The sequence below is a fragment of the Sorex fumeus genome, unplaced genomic scaffold (genome assembly GCF_029834395.1).
Source record: "Sorex fumeus unplaced genomic scaffold, SorFum_2.1 ptg000097l, whole genome shotgun sequence".
Taxonomy (NCBI): Eukaryota; Metazoa; Chordata; class Mammalia; order Eulipotyphla; family Soricidae; genus Sorex; species Sorex fumeus.
Genome location: NW_026606154.1, coordinates 1,934,602 through 1,952,947, shown reverse-complemented (window position 1 = coordinate 1,952,947; position 18,346 = coordinate 1,934,602). Strand labels below are relative to the sequence as shown.

At 54.6% G+C, this 18,346-nt stretch overlaps 1 protein-coding gene across 1 annotated transcript in view; it reads left to right on the top strand.

Annotated features, from left to right (window-relative positions):
• ATP10B (ATPase phospholipid transporting 10B (putative)) overlaps positions 1–18,346 on the top strand; it is a 46,362-nt gene that overhangs the window by 4,884 nt on the left and 23,132 nt on the right. Inside the window, exons 3-9 of the mRNA XM_056133109.1 lie at positions 5,233–5,437; positions 9,360–9,445; positions 10,866–10,972; positions 12,106–12,237; positions 13,624–13,751; positions 16,742–16,994; positions 18,099–18,310. Of these exons, the coding sequence (XP_055989084.1) occupies positions 5,233–5,437; positions 9,360–9,445; positions 10,866–10,972; positions 12,106–12,237; positions 13,624–13,751; positions 16,742–16,994; positions 18,099–18,310 (1,123 nt within the window). The remainder of the gene's footprint in view (positions 1–5,232; positions 5,438–9,359; positions 9,446–10,865; positions 10,973–12,105; positions 12,238–13,623; positions 13,752–16,741; positions 16,995–18,098; positions 18,311–18,346) is intronic.

Here is an 18,346-nt window from a genome sequence, read left to right as displayed (position 1 = left end):
TTGTACAGTGATAAAGCCACCGGATGACCCGTTTCGTATAACAGATCCTGGTTGTAGTGCGTCCCCGTGCTCTTTTTAAGTGTGATAAGCATGTTGCTAACCATACACATTCTTATCACAAAGGTTCTAGAGGGTTCAAGGTCTAGTTTTGTTGAGCTTAGTTGTATCCTTTGAGATGTGTTCTCTCTCGCAAACTCAACCCAATCCATCCTTTGGAAAGAGACTTTAGAAGGAGACACAAGATTATGCCGACTTGTGTCCATGCAGACATTCAGAGACGTGCAACACTCCCACCGCTCTCAGTCAAATACTTGCCTGGCCTTTCCAGCCATCTTTTTATACCCTCAGATGATGAAATAGCTGCAGTTGCTCCGGCCCTCACACCTGCACATACTAAACCACGAAGGGAGAGAGAAAGGTCCTCTTGCGCAGGAGATGGGATTTTGCTAAGTAGCTTTAACACAGAACCTCAGACCAGCTTGATGTCAGCTTCCTGGAGGACAAAAAAAACCCAAATTAAAAATAATAACAATAAAAGATAGAAATAGGCAGAAGATATATAGGAGAGGTCACCTCTAGGTCCCCAGTGCTATCGCTGGAAAGAGAGCCTAGTTGCTTTGTGAGTTGTTTTGCACTTAGGAACTGTAGCACTGTAACACTGTCCTCCCATTGTTCATCGATTTGCTCGAGCAGGCCCAGTAACGTCTCCATCATGAGACTTGTTGTTAATTTGCAATGCTGAGTATCAAACTGGGGTCTACTACATGCAAGCCTCTCTCCTCAACTCTTGTACTGTCTCTCTGGCCCCTAGTCATGCTCTTATCAATGTTCTGTGCAATATTCTTCCTTTATTCCTGGTTTCAGGTATCTGCAGTTAACGCTGTCTGAAAATACTACATAAAATAAAATGTTTAGTGGGTGGTATATTTTGTTAATCTTTTTTTTTTTTTTACTGTTTGTGGGCTGGAGTGATAGTACAGCAGGTAGGGCATTTGCCTTGCATAAAAGGCCTACGCGGCCAACCCAAGTTCCATTCCTCCACCCCTCTTGGAGAGCCCAGCAAACTACCAAGAGTATCTCACCTGCACAGCAAAGCCTGGCAAGCTACCCGTGACAAATTCGATATGCACTTAGGAACAGTGTGTCATATTTAGCCTAACAGTCTGTCCAGCTCTGAAGCGGGCTGAGGCTCTGAGAGACCTGAAAGTGGACAGCCAGGCAATGTGACACCTTTACTGGGGGTGTGGGTGGGCAGGAGAGGGGTGCAGTGCAGGCCCTTGCCTCTTGCCAAACGCCAGGGGATGCAGGACAGGACATCATACACAAAACCCAAGACTGAAGAGCCCATTTTCTAAATTTGTTTTTTTTCCTGAGAGGCAATATAAAAGCTGTGTATCTCAGGTACTAATTCTGTCCGTTTTGTCTCGGATTCATACATCTGAGTCCCCGGTGTCCTTTTTTAATTCCCCCTCCCTCCCCACCACCACCACCATCGCCTCTTGTGTAATGGAGCACAGGGGCCTCTTGAGTTTTTGCCCCACCTAATTGCACACATTATCCAGCCCGGACTTGTTTGTACAGCGCGAGAGTCTTTTTTGCAAACAGCAGAAGCCTTGTTAACGGAATTACAATCCTGTTAGAGCATTTTCTTTTAATACAGTCACTGTGCTCGCGGTCTAAAGGTGACCCATTAATCAGATTTATGGAACGACTTCAAGGAGAGAATTAGCTTCCGAATAGTCTTAGCTGACTTTCTCCCCGGGCTCAGTTTAATGAATCCCGAAACCAGACCCAGCAAGAGATTTGTCGTTTTCCACCGGGCTCGGGTCAATTTTCATTTGTAGTCAGAAAGCACTTGCGTGGGGGGTGGGGGTGGGGGTTGCAAGTGGGAGAACGCACCGGGAGATTCAGGAAGGGGTTTGTACTGGGCCTCGTCATCACAGTGAGCAAAAGGCCTGAGTGTTTCTGCAGAGAGGCAGGTACTGGCTTTGCCCATCATGGTTCGTTGAGCAGACAGTGACTCGGAACCCCCGGGGTGTGCGGCCCTGCAGGGACTGTGGTGTGTGTCCACCCTGGCACCCTGTGTTCTCTCAGTGAGAGCCTGCGGGCACGTTCGTGCCACAGAGTCATGACTCTATGCCAAGGGCAGCCATCGGGGAAGACACAGAGTCCTGGGGGCCATATCAGTATCACTGCACACTGGCAGTGAGCTGGCCACACTGCGGGGGCCTCAGAGAGAAAGATCGGAGATGGAGATGAGCGGCTCCAAGCCCACATCGCACATTTCCCTGCCCCGGCTCAGCAAGGCCAGGCGCTACACCAGCATCCACAGGACCCCAGACCACAGATGAGCAGCAGCACTCATGGCCTGGTTCCCCACCCAGCCGCCAGCCCCAGTCCCATGCTGAGGGAGCCCCCTGGAGCCCCTGGGCTTCGGCTCCTCACAGAGCCACCACCCTGGGAAACCTGTGAGTGAGGGGAACTGAATCTCCGGTGAGGACTGGCACCACCCCACTGATGTCGTCTTGTAAACGGCGTGCATGTCACAACATGAAAGAGAACATGGTGGCGCCGTGAACAGCACTGCCGAACCTGTGAAGGATTAAGAAGGAAGCCCGTTGGCCAGCCCAGTCCCAAGCCCGCAGGCTGTTCTCTGCTCCACTGAAGCCAGTGTTCTGGAACCAGCATCTTGGGTGGAGCGAGAGAGGATGGGCTTATCCCCACCTTGCTCTCTGGGATTTAACTGAGGCTGCTGGCAGGAGGAAGTGGGCAGGAGACTGTGGGCGTGGGTCGGCCTCAGGAGTCTTTTCAGAGGGGGCTTGGAGCTGCCTCTTACCTCCCCCTGCCCTCCCGGACCAGGGCCCAGTACCCCATTGCAAAGGCAGAACTTGGTGACGTATTTTATTTTATTTTATTTTTGGGTCACACCGGGCAATACACAGGGGTTACTCCTGGCTCTCCACTCAGGAATTACCCCTGGTGGTTCTCCGGACTATATGGGATGCTGGGAATCGAACCCGGGTTGGCCACATACAAGCCAAATGCCCTACCCACTGTACTATCGCTCCAGCCCTGGTGACGTCTTTTAAAACTTTAAAAGGTGACTACATTTTAAAGAGACTATTTCAAAAGGTGATGTTTTAGGGGGTAGGGAAGGAAGCGTTCAGGAGTTAACTTTTGGAGTCTGTGTTTGGGGATCACATTTAGGGGTACTTTGGGGATCATATGGAGTGTCAGGGATCAAACCAGGATTATGTGTGCAAGGCAAGCACCATACTAGCCAGCTCTTCTCTCTCCCTCTCCCTCTCCCTCTCCCTCTCCCTCTTTCTCTTCCTTCCAGCTTTTGTCACTGTGCTTCGTGGCTCCATAGTTCTGTGGTTCTGTGACTCTGTGACTCTGTGGCTCTGTAGTTCTGTGACTCTGTAGTTCTATAGTTCTATGGCTCTGTGGTTTTGTGGCTTTGTAGTTCTTCGGTTCTGTGACCAGTTCTGTGACTCGGTGGCCCTGTGACTCTGTAGTTCTATGACTGTGGTTCTGTAGCTCTGTGGTTCTGTGGCTGTCATTCTATGGCTCTGTGGTTTTGTGGCTCTGTGGTTGTGGTTTTGTGGCTCTGTGGTTTTGTGGCTCTGTGGTTCTGTGGCTCTTTGGCATCGTGGTTCTGTGGCTCTGTGGTTTTGTAGCACTGTGATTCTATGGCTGTTCATTTTTAAGAAGACAGCTTTCTCTCCTGAGTCCCACAGACCACATCTCTAGACCCTCACAACAGCAGAGCCCTCTGGTAGGGTGAGACTCACCATGGAAGCACCCAGTCTGCAGCCTCTCCCCACCCCACTGGAAGGATTTTTCTAAATTTTTTTAAGATGCTTTCTTTTGGAGACTATGTTAGGTTCATCTCTCTAGGTACATAAATCTGTCCCACGAAGCTCAGCACAGGTCAGATACTCCAGGATCTCGCGTCTCCCGAGCGAGTACTGGGCCCTTGGGCCTGTTTCTCCCTGCCCTGGCCCTCCGGGGGCTGGGGTCCCCACATGGCAGGGGTATGTTAGGGGACAAGTGGGTACACAAACCCCGCAGAACCAGCATGCCAGGCCTTGCATGGGGCAGTGCCCATGGCCACCTGCAGCTGAGCAGAGGCCCTGAGGGCGTCCGCACCCAGCACTAGGCATGCCGTACCCAGTTAGTCACCTCCTGCCAGCTCCTTTTTGGGTTCCAGGCAATGGCCCTGCTGCCCGAGACAGGGACAGGCCCCTAGGGCACTGTGGGGCAAGGCCACAGCTGGCCAGAGGCAGCCCCAGGTTCTCGGCAAGGAGAAAGGCTCATTCAGGGCAGCCTGAGAGCCCACGGGATGCCCCGGGAGGCAGACAAGGGGGTAGTAAGACCCCCCCGACTCTAGCCCCCCCTACACACCAGTCAGCGGCAGGCCATGGGGTGGAAGCACCCAGCTCAGAGGTGCCGAGAGAAAATGCTGGAAGCAGCCCCCAGGCTGCACCACACTGCTGGCCGCTGGGCACTGGGGTACGGCCAGGGGGCCTGGCCACAGACAGGACACTCGGGCTGGCCGCCACATGCCACACTGTCAGGCCGCCACCTGACTCCAACCCTACATTTGCTTCTTTTGGGCTCAATGACACGAACAGAGCAGTGCTCCAGTGGGTGCTAGGTGCTGGGTGCTTTCTCCCCCCATGACACTCTCCGCTGGCTGCACTCTTGACCGACTCTCAGGGGATGGCTGGTCTAATCCCGGCTTTGTGTCTTTACACTCTGCAAACAAGTGAGATTATCCGCTGTTTGTCTCTCTCTGACTCACGCTGCTTGCCATCACTTCCTGCCGCTCTCACGGAGGCAGGATTCCATCTTTTCTCATCACCCGAGTACTGTTCCACATTCCAGTTGCATGGCCACAATTGTTTTATCCTGTGTGTGTGTGTGTGTTGTGTGTGTGTGTGGCCACACACGGGGGTGGGTGTTTCTTGAGACTCTGCTTGCAAGGGTCCCTCTTGAAATGTGGGGGTGTCCATCCCAAGAATCTATAATCTGAGAGGCCTGGAACCAGCAGGGCTGGACCCAACACAGACCTTGAACGGGGTAGGGGCCCTATCAGCCCTTGCGTGGCCTTCTGGGGCGGTGGGGAGGGGGGTGTCGCCCGGGGGCATCATCTTTTCTCTGCTACCTGGAGCTCCAAAGCCTGAATGTGACCCTCTTCTCCCCGTCCTCGTCTTTGCTGCACCCCAGGAAAGAGCGGGGCTACGTGGAGAAGCGCTGGGAGGATGTGCGCGTGGGCGACTTTGTGCGGCTACAATGTAACGAGATCGTCCCAGCGGATACTCTCCTGCTGTGCTCCTCGGACCCCAGCGGCCTCTGCCACCTGGAGACCTCCAACCTGGACGGGGAGACCAACCTCAAGCAGCGGCGAGCGGTGGAGGGCGTTTCCTGGCAGGTCAGGAGGGGAGGGGCACAAGTGGGCCAGGACCACGGGATGGGAGGAGGGGGGCGGTCCTTGTCTTTTAGGCTGAGCTGAGTTCAGGGTTACAGCAGCCCACTCCCTGCAGGGATTGGGGGGGAGGGATGGCAATGACCCACAGCAGAGGTTTGTTGGTCCTGGGATCCACCCACCATCCTATGCACCTTCCTCCCACCCACACACACCCTCACCGTCCCCCCTTCCAGAATCTTCTCTGGGGCTTCTCTGCACCCAGCATGATCAGTACCTATGCTGGCTGCTGTTTCGTGTCTGTAGGTCTGACCTTCTCGAGGGAACTGGACCCTCTCTGTGGTCAGGGAGAGATCACCGGGGAACAGGGGTGGGGGGATCCCCAAAACATGGCCTCCTATGCCCACTGGGCTGATGACAGAGGGTTCTCCTGTTTGCTCACAGCCATAGCTGGGACCAAGCCCTTGTCTCGAGACTCAGCAAGTTCTGCTGCGGCGAGGTCCCAGGGGAAGCCCCCACACCCCCTCCCCGAGCCAGTATACCCCCCGCAAGCTCTGCTGACCTCCGAGACCTCTTTCCAGCCCAGCAGTGTCTAGTGTCCTATGGAAACAGGGTGCTGAGAGCCTTCTGGGCCGGGCACCTCTTCCTACTCAGCATCCCTGCCGGGGTCTAGGGCACCGTTTGTCAAATCTGTTCTCAGTATTCAAGCTGGGTCTGGCCAGTGTGTTTCTCTGTCATATGGGCCTGTGGGGTCCTCAGAGGTGTTGGCCTGATCCTCCCCTGCCCAACTCCACACACCCTCCCCGGAGCCACAGAAACTGCCAATAGCACGATGCTGCCTTCTGGCTGGCCCTATAGGACAGCCTTAGAGCCAAGGCCAAATCCAGCAGTTTTCTCTTCGGTGGCCTTCTCACACCTGAAACTTCAGAGAAATTTCTGAGACGGGCACTTGAGATGTGACACCTCAGAATAAGCAGATGCCCTCCGTGTGGGGGAAGAAAGCAGTTCCCTAGTTCACTGCAGCAGAAATGGAGGTGGAGACTCTTCCCAGCTACCTCCCCAAGCCGTCGAAGCCCAGGTTCTGCTGAAGGGGGCTGTTCGGTAATGTCCTGGGCCCAGATAATGCCGAGGAGGCAGCATGAGTCAGCACCTCCAGCATTGCTCAAGGACTCCCAGGAAAGGTCCCAGCCCCCACGCTCGATCGGACCCGCATCTGCAGGTTAGGTGCCAGAGCAATGGGGCAGCTGGTAGGGCATTTGTTTTGCATCTGATTCCCCAGCACCCCCAATGCCCCCCCCCCAGGTTAGCCAGGATTAAACCCTGAGCACCACAGGGTGTGACCCAGAAACCAAAAACAAATCAAATCTGTAGGTCAGAAAGTTCCCAGCTTGGGTTAGAGAGATAATGCAGGGAGTCGGGCACTCCCTTTGGCTATGGCTGACCCCTGGGCACCTCCAGGAGTGATCTCCGGGCATTGGAAAGCCAGGGGCAATCTGGGGCCCCGCGGGTAATAACACTGCACCCATGACAACTGTGATCATGGTGCTTATCGGTTTATGGCCCCAGATAAAGATGCTTAATTGGCTTTCCCTTGAACTCGCTTGCATTTCGCTCAGGGTGAGGGCCTCTGGGCCCGTGGGTGATACTCTCGTGTGCCCAGACAGAGACTGTCCCTCCTCTACCCCAGGACCAGGTGCAGGGCACAGGGTAACATCTCTCTCCATTGGGGACACTGCTCACCTCTGCCTGCCCAGAGCAGGTGGCCGTAGACCAGATGGTCCGTGAGTAGGTGTTCGTCTGCCAGAGATGGACATCTCCAACAGAAAGCTTATTTCTGGGTCGGCTGGGGCCAACACAGGTTCGATTCCCAGCATCCCGTTTGGTCCCCTGAGTACCACCAGGAGTAATTCCTGAGTGCAGAGCCAGGAGTAACCCCTGTGCATCACCAGGTCTGATCCAAAAAGAAAAAAAGAAAGAAAGTTAAGGAGAAAGCAAAAAAGAAGGAAAGAAGGAAGGAAAGAAAGAAGGAAGGAAGGAAGGAAGGAAGGAAGGAAGGAAGGAAGGGTGGGCTTATTAGCTTATTTCTGGTTTTAAAAAAAATCCAGTTCTAGGCAAGAAACTCCCCCCTCCACCCACTTTCCATTCATTTCTAGAGTTAAGGGAGAAGTTTCTCCTGAGTTCGCAGCACCTGGATTGGCCTCACCTGCATGCAGCTCATCTACCAGAGTCATTGCGTGCCTTGGGGAGGGTCCCCGGGAGCCCCTGAGGGAAGCCCATGATTGAGGCTGGCACTGGGGGCTGCTGGTTACCCTGGTCTCTGTCGGACCCCCAGGAGGTGTGGCAGGGCACATACACGAGATCTCTTGAGTTTGGCAGTGACCATCTCAGAAACGTCCAGTAGGACGTGACTGTCCCGTCACACCAGGCACAGCTGGACTCTGCTGGGACTGTGTAGACTCGCCCACCCCAAGCCCTGTCTGCCGCACAAGTAGGATCTCACAAGCAGCCTGGTGTGTCTTCTGTTGGAGAGCAGCTGGGGACCTTGGCTAAGAGCAGCAGGACTGAGTGTGGGCTGGAGGGGAATGGTGTCATAGGAACAAAGGACAGTCGAGTCCCCATGCTCAGACGGGACGCCTCGGCATGCCGGCCTCAACACACTCGCACCCGCCTCCTCTCCTTCCCGAGTCAGCTTCTCAAGCCTGAGCGCCGTGGTGGGAGAGCCCAGTGGGCAGGGTGCCTGAGCCTGGCATCGGGGCCGTTGAGCCTGGCAGCCCAGGGAGAAGCATATCCCAGGAGGCAGTGGAAGCACCACTCTTGAGATAAAATGGAAGCAAGGGTGGGGCGTAAGGGGGCACAGAGTGAGTAGCGGGGACCAACAGCTACATAAGATCCTGTCCTGAGTCACCCGTCCACTCCCATGTGTGAAGAACAGTGGGAAGTTATCCGGCAAAAGGAAGAGTTGAGGTCAGTGCCAAGACCAGCCCAGTCACTGGGCCCTCTCAACTTCTTTGCTTTCCCTTGGCCTCCCCTGGAAGTTCATTCCTGAAGTGCCCCCGCCCCAGGGCACCTGGCCAGCTCACTGGGCTCCCCCAGAAACACCATCGGCACCCCCAGGGGAGCGCATCCCATGTGGCCACACCTCTCCCTACCTGCCCGGCTCCTGCCCTTGGATACTGGGCATCCTCTTTGGTGCATGGATGAGCTGACGGACAAGTGGGCGGCCGGGCAGGTCAGGTCTGGATGGGGAGCTGGGCCTTTGTGATCTTTTTGATTCGTCAAGCTGGAGATCACCCTTGACATTAATGGGGAGAATGTGAACCCGAATAGTAAGGACATGGTGTGGGGATGGTGTGTGTCAATCAGCCAGTGTTAGCGGGAGGCAGGGGGAAAGGAACTCATCCATCACTGGGTTAGCCTGCATGGAACACAGCATGGCAGTTTCTCAATAAATAAATAAATAGTTGATCTTGCACAAGCCTCCACCCCGCCCTGCCCGGAGTATCACCACGGCTCTGACACTATGAAGAAATCCAAGGAGTCAGAATAAATAGCAAGAGTAGAGCCCCATATGACTCAGGGACCCAATTTTTTTGGTTTGGGTTTTTTTTGGTGTTTTTGTTTTTTGGCCTCTACCTCACCCCCACCTTAAGATACAAAACACATGAGTCCAGAAAGATCTCTGCACATCTGTGTTCACTGCAGTGATGAATGCAATAGTGAGGATATGGAAGCCGGCCTCATGTCCACGGACAGATGGACAGATGGACACTGGCAGTATACATGGTCTGGCGGTATACATGGCAGTATGCATGGTCTATGTACACAGCAGGACACTCTCGAGCTACAGGAAGACAGTCAAGTTGTTTTAGGCAACAATCATGTCACGTTTCTGTGACCCCCGTCTCTCACGGTGTCCTGTCTCTCCCAGGGGGGCCACCTGGACCCAGAAAGCTTCTGCGACACCATCGTGTGCGAGAAACCCAACCATCACCTCAGCAGGTTCCGGGGTTACTTGTGAGTATCTGGTGTCTGCCCCCACCCCTAACTGGTGGGAAACCCCCGTGGTTAGAGACTGCCCATATCTCTCTTGTCATCGTGGGCACGGAACAGCCCTATACCCCCACGAGTGTCCCCGCGAACCCCTCACACTCCTCTGTTGTGTATCAGCCCAGATGTCTGAGCCTCTGGGGCTGAGGGAGGTGGTTTCTTTCCTTCATGAGCAGGAGCTAGAGAAATCTCCAGATGCTCACAGGGAAACTTTTTTTTTTTTCAGATGAGGCAGTTAATTACCTTTTTAGGATAAAGCTCTCCATTGGATTTTGGGGGATTTTTTTGGAACTCTGGTGAAATCACATGAAAATCAAGACCCCACTCTGACTTCCGGGAGGACAGGATGATTTCCTGAGCTGTTTATAGGAGCACGCAGGACTGTGGAGATCAGAACGAGGCTGGGGAAGTTGTGACTCTGGGCACTGTGCCCTGGATAAATTAATTAACCTCTCTGGGCCCTTGGCTTCCCATCTATCAAGTCAAGACCATAACACCTACCTCGGAAGAATGAGGTCGCTTGTGATATAGCAGAGGCCCGAACAGGCGACCGTGACAGCTACTGGCGTGTGGATGCTCCACTGCAGTTTGCCTGGGCACCTTCCTGCAAACACAGCCTGGGCAGATGGGTGGCATGAATGGCTTGGCTTTGCCACCATCCACTGAGAAGGTGCTTCACTGCTGGGAGACGCAGGGCCTCTGCCACAGCATTACCTCAGAGCATTACAGACATGCCCTTAAGCCACACACTGTTGATGGGAAGTCATTCCAGAGCTTCTTCACATTGTACCTGCATGACCACACACACACACACACACACAGAAACGTGCACACACACACTCAGAGGCACACACACAGAGACACACACATGCACACACACGTGCACACACTCAGACACACATGCACGCGTGCACACACACACTCAGAGGCACACATACAGAGACAAACATGGGCACACATGCACAGGCACACACACGTGCGCACACATAGGCACACATAGACATACTTGTGCACACACATACACCCAGAAGCACACATACAGAGACACACATTCACACACAGAGACACACACAGACAGACACATGCACACACTCAGAGACACACAGACACACATGCACACACACATGTGCACACACAGACACACAAGCACACACACTCAGGCTCACATTCAGAGACACACAGAGATACATGCGCACACACACACACTCAGAGGCACACACAGAGACACACATTCACACACACACTCAGAGGCACACACAGAGACACATGCAGGTGGGAGCAGAGGGAAGGGGGTTCCCTCACCTCTGGTGTCCCCAGTGTTGTCCCGTGACACTCAGGTGAGGTTGCCTGCCCCCCTCCCCACCCACCCATGTTTTCTCCTCCCCAGGGAGCACCCAGACCAGACCCGGACAGGTTTCGGCAGCGAGAGCCTTCTGCTCCGCGGCTGCACCGTTCGGAACACCCAGACAGCTGTCGGCATCGTGGTCTACGCTGGTGAGTGTCACGGCCACCTCTGCGGGCTGGCCTCCTGCGTCTACGTGTCCCTCACATCCCCACCCCATCCCCTCTGAGTGCAGCTCCCTTGGGTGAAGGGGGAGGGGTGGGGGCAGGAACCTGAGACTTCCCAGTTCTCAGTGGGATGCCAGCAGCTATGGTGGGAGGCAGAAAGATTCAGAATTGGGCCAGTGTCATTATGGGGTGGGCGGTGGGGATAGGGACATGCACTGTCCCACTGAAGCGCCAGCCCCGCTACTTTTCTTACTTGTCTCCTTGGGGTACTTGCACCAGAATGAACCCCACCCTCCCCACCCTCTCCCAGAAGGGTGCCTTGGTGCAATGAGAAAGAGAAGCCCGGGGTTGGAGCGATGGTACAGCAGGGAGCGCATTTACCTTGCATGCGGCCAACCTGGGTTCAATCCCCAGCCTCCCATAGGGTCCCCTGAGCACCACCAGGGGTGATTCCTGAGCAAGGAGCCAGGAGTAACCCCTGAGCATCTCTGGGTATGACATCGCCCCCGCCAAAAAAAAAAATTAATAAAGCAGAAAAAGGGGCTAGAGTGATAGCAAAGTGGGTAGGGCATTTGCCTTGCACGCGGCCAATCTGGGTTTGATTCCCAGCATCCTATATGGTCCCCCAAGCACCACCAGGAGGGCAGAGCCAGGAGGAACCCCTGAGAATCACTGGATGTGACATCGCCCCCACCCTTGACCCATCACTTCAGTAGTTGGAAGTGTATCCCAGTAGGCTTCTGGCACCTTGAGAATTGTGCAGTAAGCAACTTGGGTGCCCTCGCCAGCAGCCCTGTGGGACATGGGCCAGAGGCACCACAGCTGATCAGGGAGTGACTGGGACACCTCAGGATTGCTCAGTGTGCAGCCCCGGTGCCTCTAGAGCTAGGCCCTGCGCACACTCTAGCTGTTCCGACGCCCCCCACAGCACCGGGTGTGTCAAGGGGGGCCAGCAGCCTGCTCGGGGAGCTGCTCCAGCCCCTCTCACACTCCACTGTGACGCAGACAGATTAGAGAGCGAAGCCGCCCTCGGTGGCTGTTCCTGGGAGAAGGGCAGAGAGTCAGCTGCAGGTGTGACGCCGGCCGAGCCAGAGACTGACTCTGCTCTCCCCCTGAAGGCCACGAGACCAAAGCCATGCTCAACAACAGCGGCCCACGGTACAAGCGCAGCAAGATCGAGCGGCGCATTAACACCCATATCTTCTTCTGCATCGGCCTCCTCTTCCTCTTGTGCCTCATCGGAGCCGTAGGTAGGGAATGTTCCGGAAAGAACATCACAGCCACGTTCTTTTTTCTTTGGCTTCCCTCTCTGGGTTTCCTTGTCTGTAAAACAAGGGTGGGGGAACCCCCAGTCTACCCCCTGCTTGAACGGGATCCTTAGAACAGGGTGTGCAAGTGAAAACATTGGCTGCCAAGAAAATACTGACAGGACTGGGCTCGCTCTTAATATGGGAGGATACCAAGGTGAGACCATCAGAGGCTGGACCTTTGAGCTCCTAGCCCAGGACGAAGGACCAATATGCCAACAGGATCCTCCTGGTCCTGTGCAGGGCTGCATGGATAAGTGGATGGATGAGGAGTGGATGGATGAGTAGGTGGGTGTATAGATGGATGGATGGGTCAGTGGGCGGATGGATGGATGGATGGATGGATGGACGGATGGATCGGTGGGTCGATGGGTGGGTGGATGGATAGATGGATGGGTGGATGGGTGGATGGATGGACGGGTGGACGGGTGGACGGATGGATGGATGGGTGGATGGGTGGATGGGTGGACGGGTGGATGGGTGGACGGACGGACGGACGGATGGATGGATGGATGGATGGATGGATGGATGGATGGACAGATGAATGGATGGGTTGGTGGGTAGATGGATGGGTTGGTGGTAGATGAGTGGATGGATGGGTGGGTGGGTGGACGGATGGATGGATTGGTGGATGGATGGATTGGTGGATAGATGAGTGGAAGGATGATGGGTCGGTGGGTGGATGTGTGGATAGATGGATCAGTGGGTGGATAGATGGTTGGATTGGTGGATGAGTGGATGGATGGATGGATGGATGGATGGATGGATGGATGGTTTGGTGGGTGGGTAGATGGATGGATGAATGATGAATGGATCAGTGGGTGGGTAGATGGATGGGTTGGTGGGTGGATGAGTGGATGGATGGATGGATGGATGGATGGGTCAGTGGGTGGATGAAAGGATGGGTGGATGGGTAGGTGGGTGAGTGGATGGATACTGAATAGGTGGATGGGTGGGTAGGCGGCTGATGGGTAGAAGGACAGATGGGTGGGTCATAGTGTGTACGGGGAAAGTAGAGGACTAGGGTGTAGATCTGTGAAGAGCCCCCCCCCAAGCCATATATTTTCCCCTACCCAACCGGGAAGAACATGAATCCCTTTCTTAATGAATCCCCATGCTTATGTAAGCAACCCCCTTGCTAGGATATCAGTGCCTGTGGAGAAGCTGAGACGCAGACCCTCTGAGGGAGATAACACCTGTATGCCCCCAGCTGGGTGGTGGAGGTCCTAGACATGCACCCTCGAAGCCCACTCCATTCTACCCATAGGTGCCAGAGCAGTTGCCGAGCTAAGTGACAACCATGCCTCCTCCTGGTTTTGCCTCCCCCAGGTCACAGCCTGTGGAATGCCACCTTCGAGGAGCACCCTCCCTTCGATGTGCCAGAGGCCGACGGGAGCTTCCCGCCCCTGGCACTGGGCGGTTTCTACATGTTCCTCACCATGATCATCCTGCTCCAGGTACTGTCCCCTTCCCCCACACCAGAGACGCCGGAAAACCCACAGCCAGCACCAGCCTGCAGGACCCAATGAAAACAAACTCCATGCCCATCCCAGGGGGACATCCCAGGGCTGGCACGGGGACCAGCTTTCCTGACAGGGACTGTGCTCAGTGCCCTGCCCATGTGGCAGGGACTCTGACCCCAGATAAGAGCCAAGGCAGGGGCTAGAGCGATAGCACAGCATGGAGGGTGTTTCCCTTGCATGCGGCCAACCTGGGTTCAATTCCCAGCATCCCATAGGGTCCCCTGAGCACCGCCAGGAGTAATACCTATGCCTTGCCAGGTGTGACCCAAAAAGCAAAAAAAACAAATAAATAAAAAGAGCCAAGGCAAACGTTGATCAGACCCCTCTGTGATCAGACTGACCCCCACAGCCACTCCGGGTCCCTTCCCACCCAACAGCCGGTGAATGCCATGTGCATTCAAGTTCCTCCTCCCCGGAGCCTGTGGCCCTCATTCAAGATGGCTTTAAGATTCATTTCTTTATAAGAGTTTACGGCTTTGGTGTGCAGTTACTGCACGTTCAGCACTGCCACAGTGCCCAAGAGACCTCCCAGCCCCCCCCCCCACCATCCCTGTTACCTCTAGTCCCCTCGCTTGTTCACAGAGTAAATCCGCTTGCTCTCTCTCTTCTCCACCCTCAGCCTGAACCCTCACCCTGCCCACCTCACCCCCATCATTCCTCCTCCCACGGAGCTTCAGATCCCCTTGCTCCAGAGGGCAGGGTTGATCTGGGAGAACCTCCCCAGTCACCCCAGTCTTCCTCCTCACTGCTCTTCACTCTTCAGGATGCTTGCCCCCAGCCCGGGAAGAGCTCTGGACAGGTTTGCTGGCATCTGAAAGTCTGGGGGGGGTCAGAAGTTTGGTTCTCTTCACTGCCATTCCCGGCACCTAGCCCAGCCCCCAGGAGATGGAGGATCTTTTTGATTGGATTGGAAGCGCGGTGATTCACAGCCCTCTTGAGATTAGGGCTTCACACTCCGTCTGGTAAACCAGTTCTGATTTTAGGTCGCCTTGGGGCACTTGTCACCATTGCCCCCCTGTGTTTCCTTACATCTCAGACACGAGGCAAATCATGTCTGTCCCAGGATCTCCCCTGACTCAGTTTACTCGGCAGGAAATCCTCCAGGTCCATCCAAGTGGCGGGCATCTGCTCATTTTCTTCCCGGAGTGGAGTGCATACCCACCTGAGTGCGTGTATGTTCCACCGTTTCTCTGAGAGAGTGGTCTTACTGATTTTTGTTGTTGTTGTTTGGAGGCTAAACACCCAGTAAGGGATTGTGGAAGTCTTGCATGTTATGTCCTGTTGGTTCAAAGTTAGTAACACAAAAGAAGTATTATGCTATTGAAAGTTTAGTTCTGATAGGGTGGTCTGTGTCCATGTGTAGGTCAGGGTTGCCGTGACGATCATCCTTAGCATTAGGGTTAGACGAGGGCTAGGGCTAGGGTGTGATTTCTGAACATCTTAGCTGTAAGACTTCTGTGTTCTTCTGTGTTCTTAAAAATGAATGTGAACTATGGGGAGATCTTTAAATTTATGAAAATAGGTAGTTTGGGGACATCAGTGAGGTCAAAAATAGAATGGGTTAGGATTACTGTAGGGTTAGTATTAAGAGTTGCGTTAGGTTTGAGTGTTAAATATTGTCTAAAAGTTAGTAATGCATTGGTGGTCATTAAATTTGGGCTAATAGGATTATGCCTGTGCTTGAGTCAGGGATGGTATAATGACAGGATTAGCGGAGGGGTAGGGTTAGCATTGGGCTTGTGGAGAATTTAGAAGTTGTCTTTTACTGTGTTCATGCCAAAAAAAAAAAAAGAAAAACCTGTAAATTATGGGGAGATATTTAAATTTAGGAAAATAGGTAGTTTGGGCATTGGTAATGTCAGGCACAATATGTTAGGATTAAAGTTAGAGATGGTATGGGGATTTTAGATGATAAGGAATGTTGTCTTCAAAATTCAGAACACAAGTGAAATATTAGACAGCGGTTCAGTTTGGACCATGGGGTAGGTTTATGCCTTTCCTTGTGTCAGTGTTAATATAAAGATAGAATCAGCTTTAGGATTATTCTGGGACTAGAGTTAGGGTACGGTTTGTGGAGGTTTTAGGAGTTATATTTTTACTGTGTTCATATTTTAAAAAGAACATCAAGTATAGTGCAATATTTGAAACTCAGAATATTGGTAATTTTTGGTGTAAGCAATGTCAGGTTTCATGTGTGTTAGCATTTGGATTTGCCTAGGGCTAGCCTTAGGGTTTGGTGCTCTGGGCTTACTCCTGTGGTATAAGTTGGTACTAAGGGCTCACTCCTGACTCCGTGCTCAGGGCTGACTCCTAGCTCTTTGCTCAGGGACCACTCCTGACTCTGTGTCAGGGATCACTCCTAGCTCTGTGCTCAGAGTTGACTTCATGCTCTGCTCAGGGATCACTCCTGGATCATCTTAGGGATCACTCTTGGCTCTGTGCTCAGGGCTCACTCCTAGCTCTGTGCTCAGGGCTCACTCCTGGCTTTTATGCTCAGGACTACACTCCTGGCTCTGTGCTCAGGGCTCACTCCTAGCTCTATGCTCTGGGCTGACTCCTGGCTCTGTGCTCAGGGACCACTCCCTGGAGAGTTCAGGTGAGCATACCCAGTGCCGCAGATGGACCCCTATATCAGCTGTGTGCAAGGCCCACATCCTGCCCTCCACCGGAGACAGCAGCAGGTCCTGAGCAGGCCACCGGAACCTACTGTGGGCCTGGACCACTGTACGTGTGAGGCCCGGAGAGCGAAGGACACCCTTCATCCCTGCCTGCGGAGTCTTTAAACAATGTCCAGTGCCCCCTCACGCCAGGCATCCCTGGTGGGCGTAAGATGGCCTCTCCCTTCCTGGTTCCTGGGGAAGTTGGAGGCGGGCCAGAGGTCATGGGCCGGACCAAGGTGACGGGGCCCGGCTGTTCCCCTGCAGGTGCTCATCCCCATCTCCCTGTACGTGTCCATCGAGCTGGTGAAGCTAGGCCACGTCTTCTTCCTGCACCACGACCTGGACCTCTACGACGAGGACAGCGATGCTGGCATCCAATGCCGCGCCCTCAACATCGCCGAGGACCTGGGCCAGATCCAGCACATCTTCTCCGACAAGACGGGGACGCTGACGGAGAACAGGATGGTGTTCCGGCGCTGCAGCATCGCGGGCGGGGAGTACGCGCACCAGGAGAACGGTACGGGGGCTCCCCGAGGCGCCAGGAGAGAAGAGGGACGTGACTCTGATCGGCCACCTGTGCCCGGGACTCCTGTTGTTATTGACTTTGGGGGTGGGCTGGTGGGGGGGGGGTGTGAGTCTCTGTAGTGCCAGAGACCTAACTGGGGTTGGCCACGGGCAGCGCCCTACCCACTGAGCTCTCTCTGCGGCCCCTTCCTGTCTAAAGTCTTTCTCACCTCTGAAAACTTTCCTTTGTACGTAAGACTCTGGGTAAGACTGTCTCTGCTTGGGGCCTGAGTGATAGCACAGCAGGTAGAACATTTGCCTTGCACGTGGCTGACCTGGGATCGATCCCTGACATCCCATAGGGTCCCCCGAGCCAGGAGTAATTCCTGAGTGCAGAGCCAGGAGTGACCACTGTGCATCACTGGGTGTGACCCAAAAAGGAAAAAAAAAGTCTTTCTCTGCTTGCCTTAGCTGAGGTGTTGGGACAGGCCTGCATCTACACTTGTGAGCAGATTGGATGCAGGCAGGAGACACCCTCACAATCCCCCTCCCCATACACATGCACACGCACGCACGCGCACACACACACACACACACACACACACACATACATACACACACACGCACACCATTTTCTCCTCTCTCCTGTCTCTCTTCTCCTCCCTCCCTACACTCTCCTCTCTCTCTCCTCCCTCCCTACACCATCCCTCAATACACATGCACACACACACACACACACAAACACACACACGCACACATGCACACACACCGTTCTCTCCCCTCCCTGTCTCTCTCCTCTCCTTTCTCTTCCCCTCCTCCCCCCCCAAACTCCCCCAGGGTGCTCAAGGCCTGGTGGCCACTCGGGTCTCCTTGCCCTGATGGTGGTGGACTTGAGTTGCTGATCAGTGCTGCGGCCCCCCAGGACCACACTCAGACCCGGGCCTCTGCCTGCGTGCCCTGCTCCCAGCCCCTCTCCCTGAGTCGTGACAGCGAGCCTGACCATGAGCCAGCCGCCTCTCTAGGGGGGCAGTACATGGCCCCTACCTGTGGCATCCTCCCACCCCAGTCTGCACCCTGGGAAGCCACACTCAGCAACTAACGACCTCTTTTCTCGCAGCCAAGAGACTGGGGACGCCACAGGAGCTGGACTCGGCCAGCAGAGAGTGGACCCAGTACCAGAGTCTGTCTTTCCCAACTGGCCAGGCTGAAGGGCCGAGGAGAGGCCACGGGTCGGCGCAGCCCCTGAGACGAAGCCAGAGCGCCCGGGTGCCCCTGCAGGGCCACGCCCGACAGAGCAGATGGCCCAGCGTGGCCTTCAGCAGCCCCCTGGTGAGTCCAGCCGGGAACGGGGGAGCCCGGGGGGAG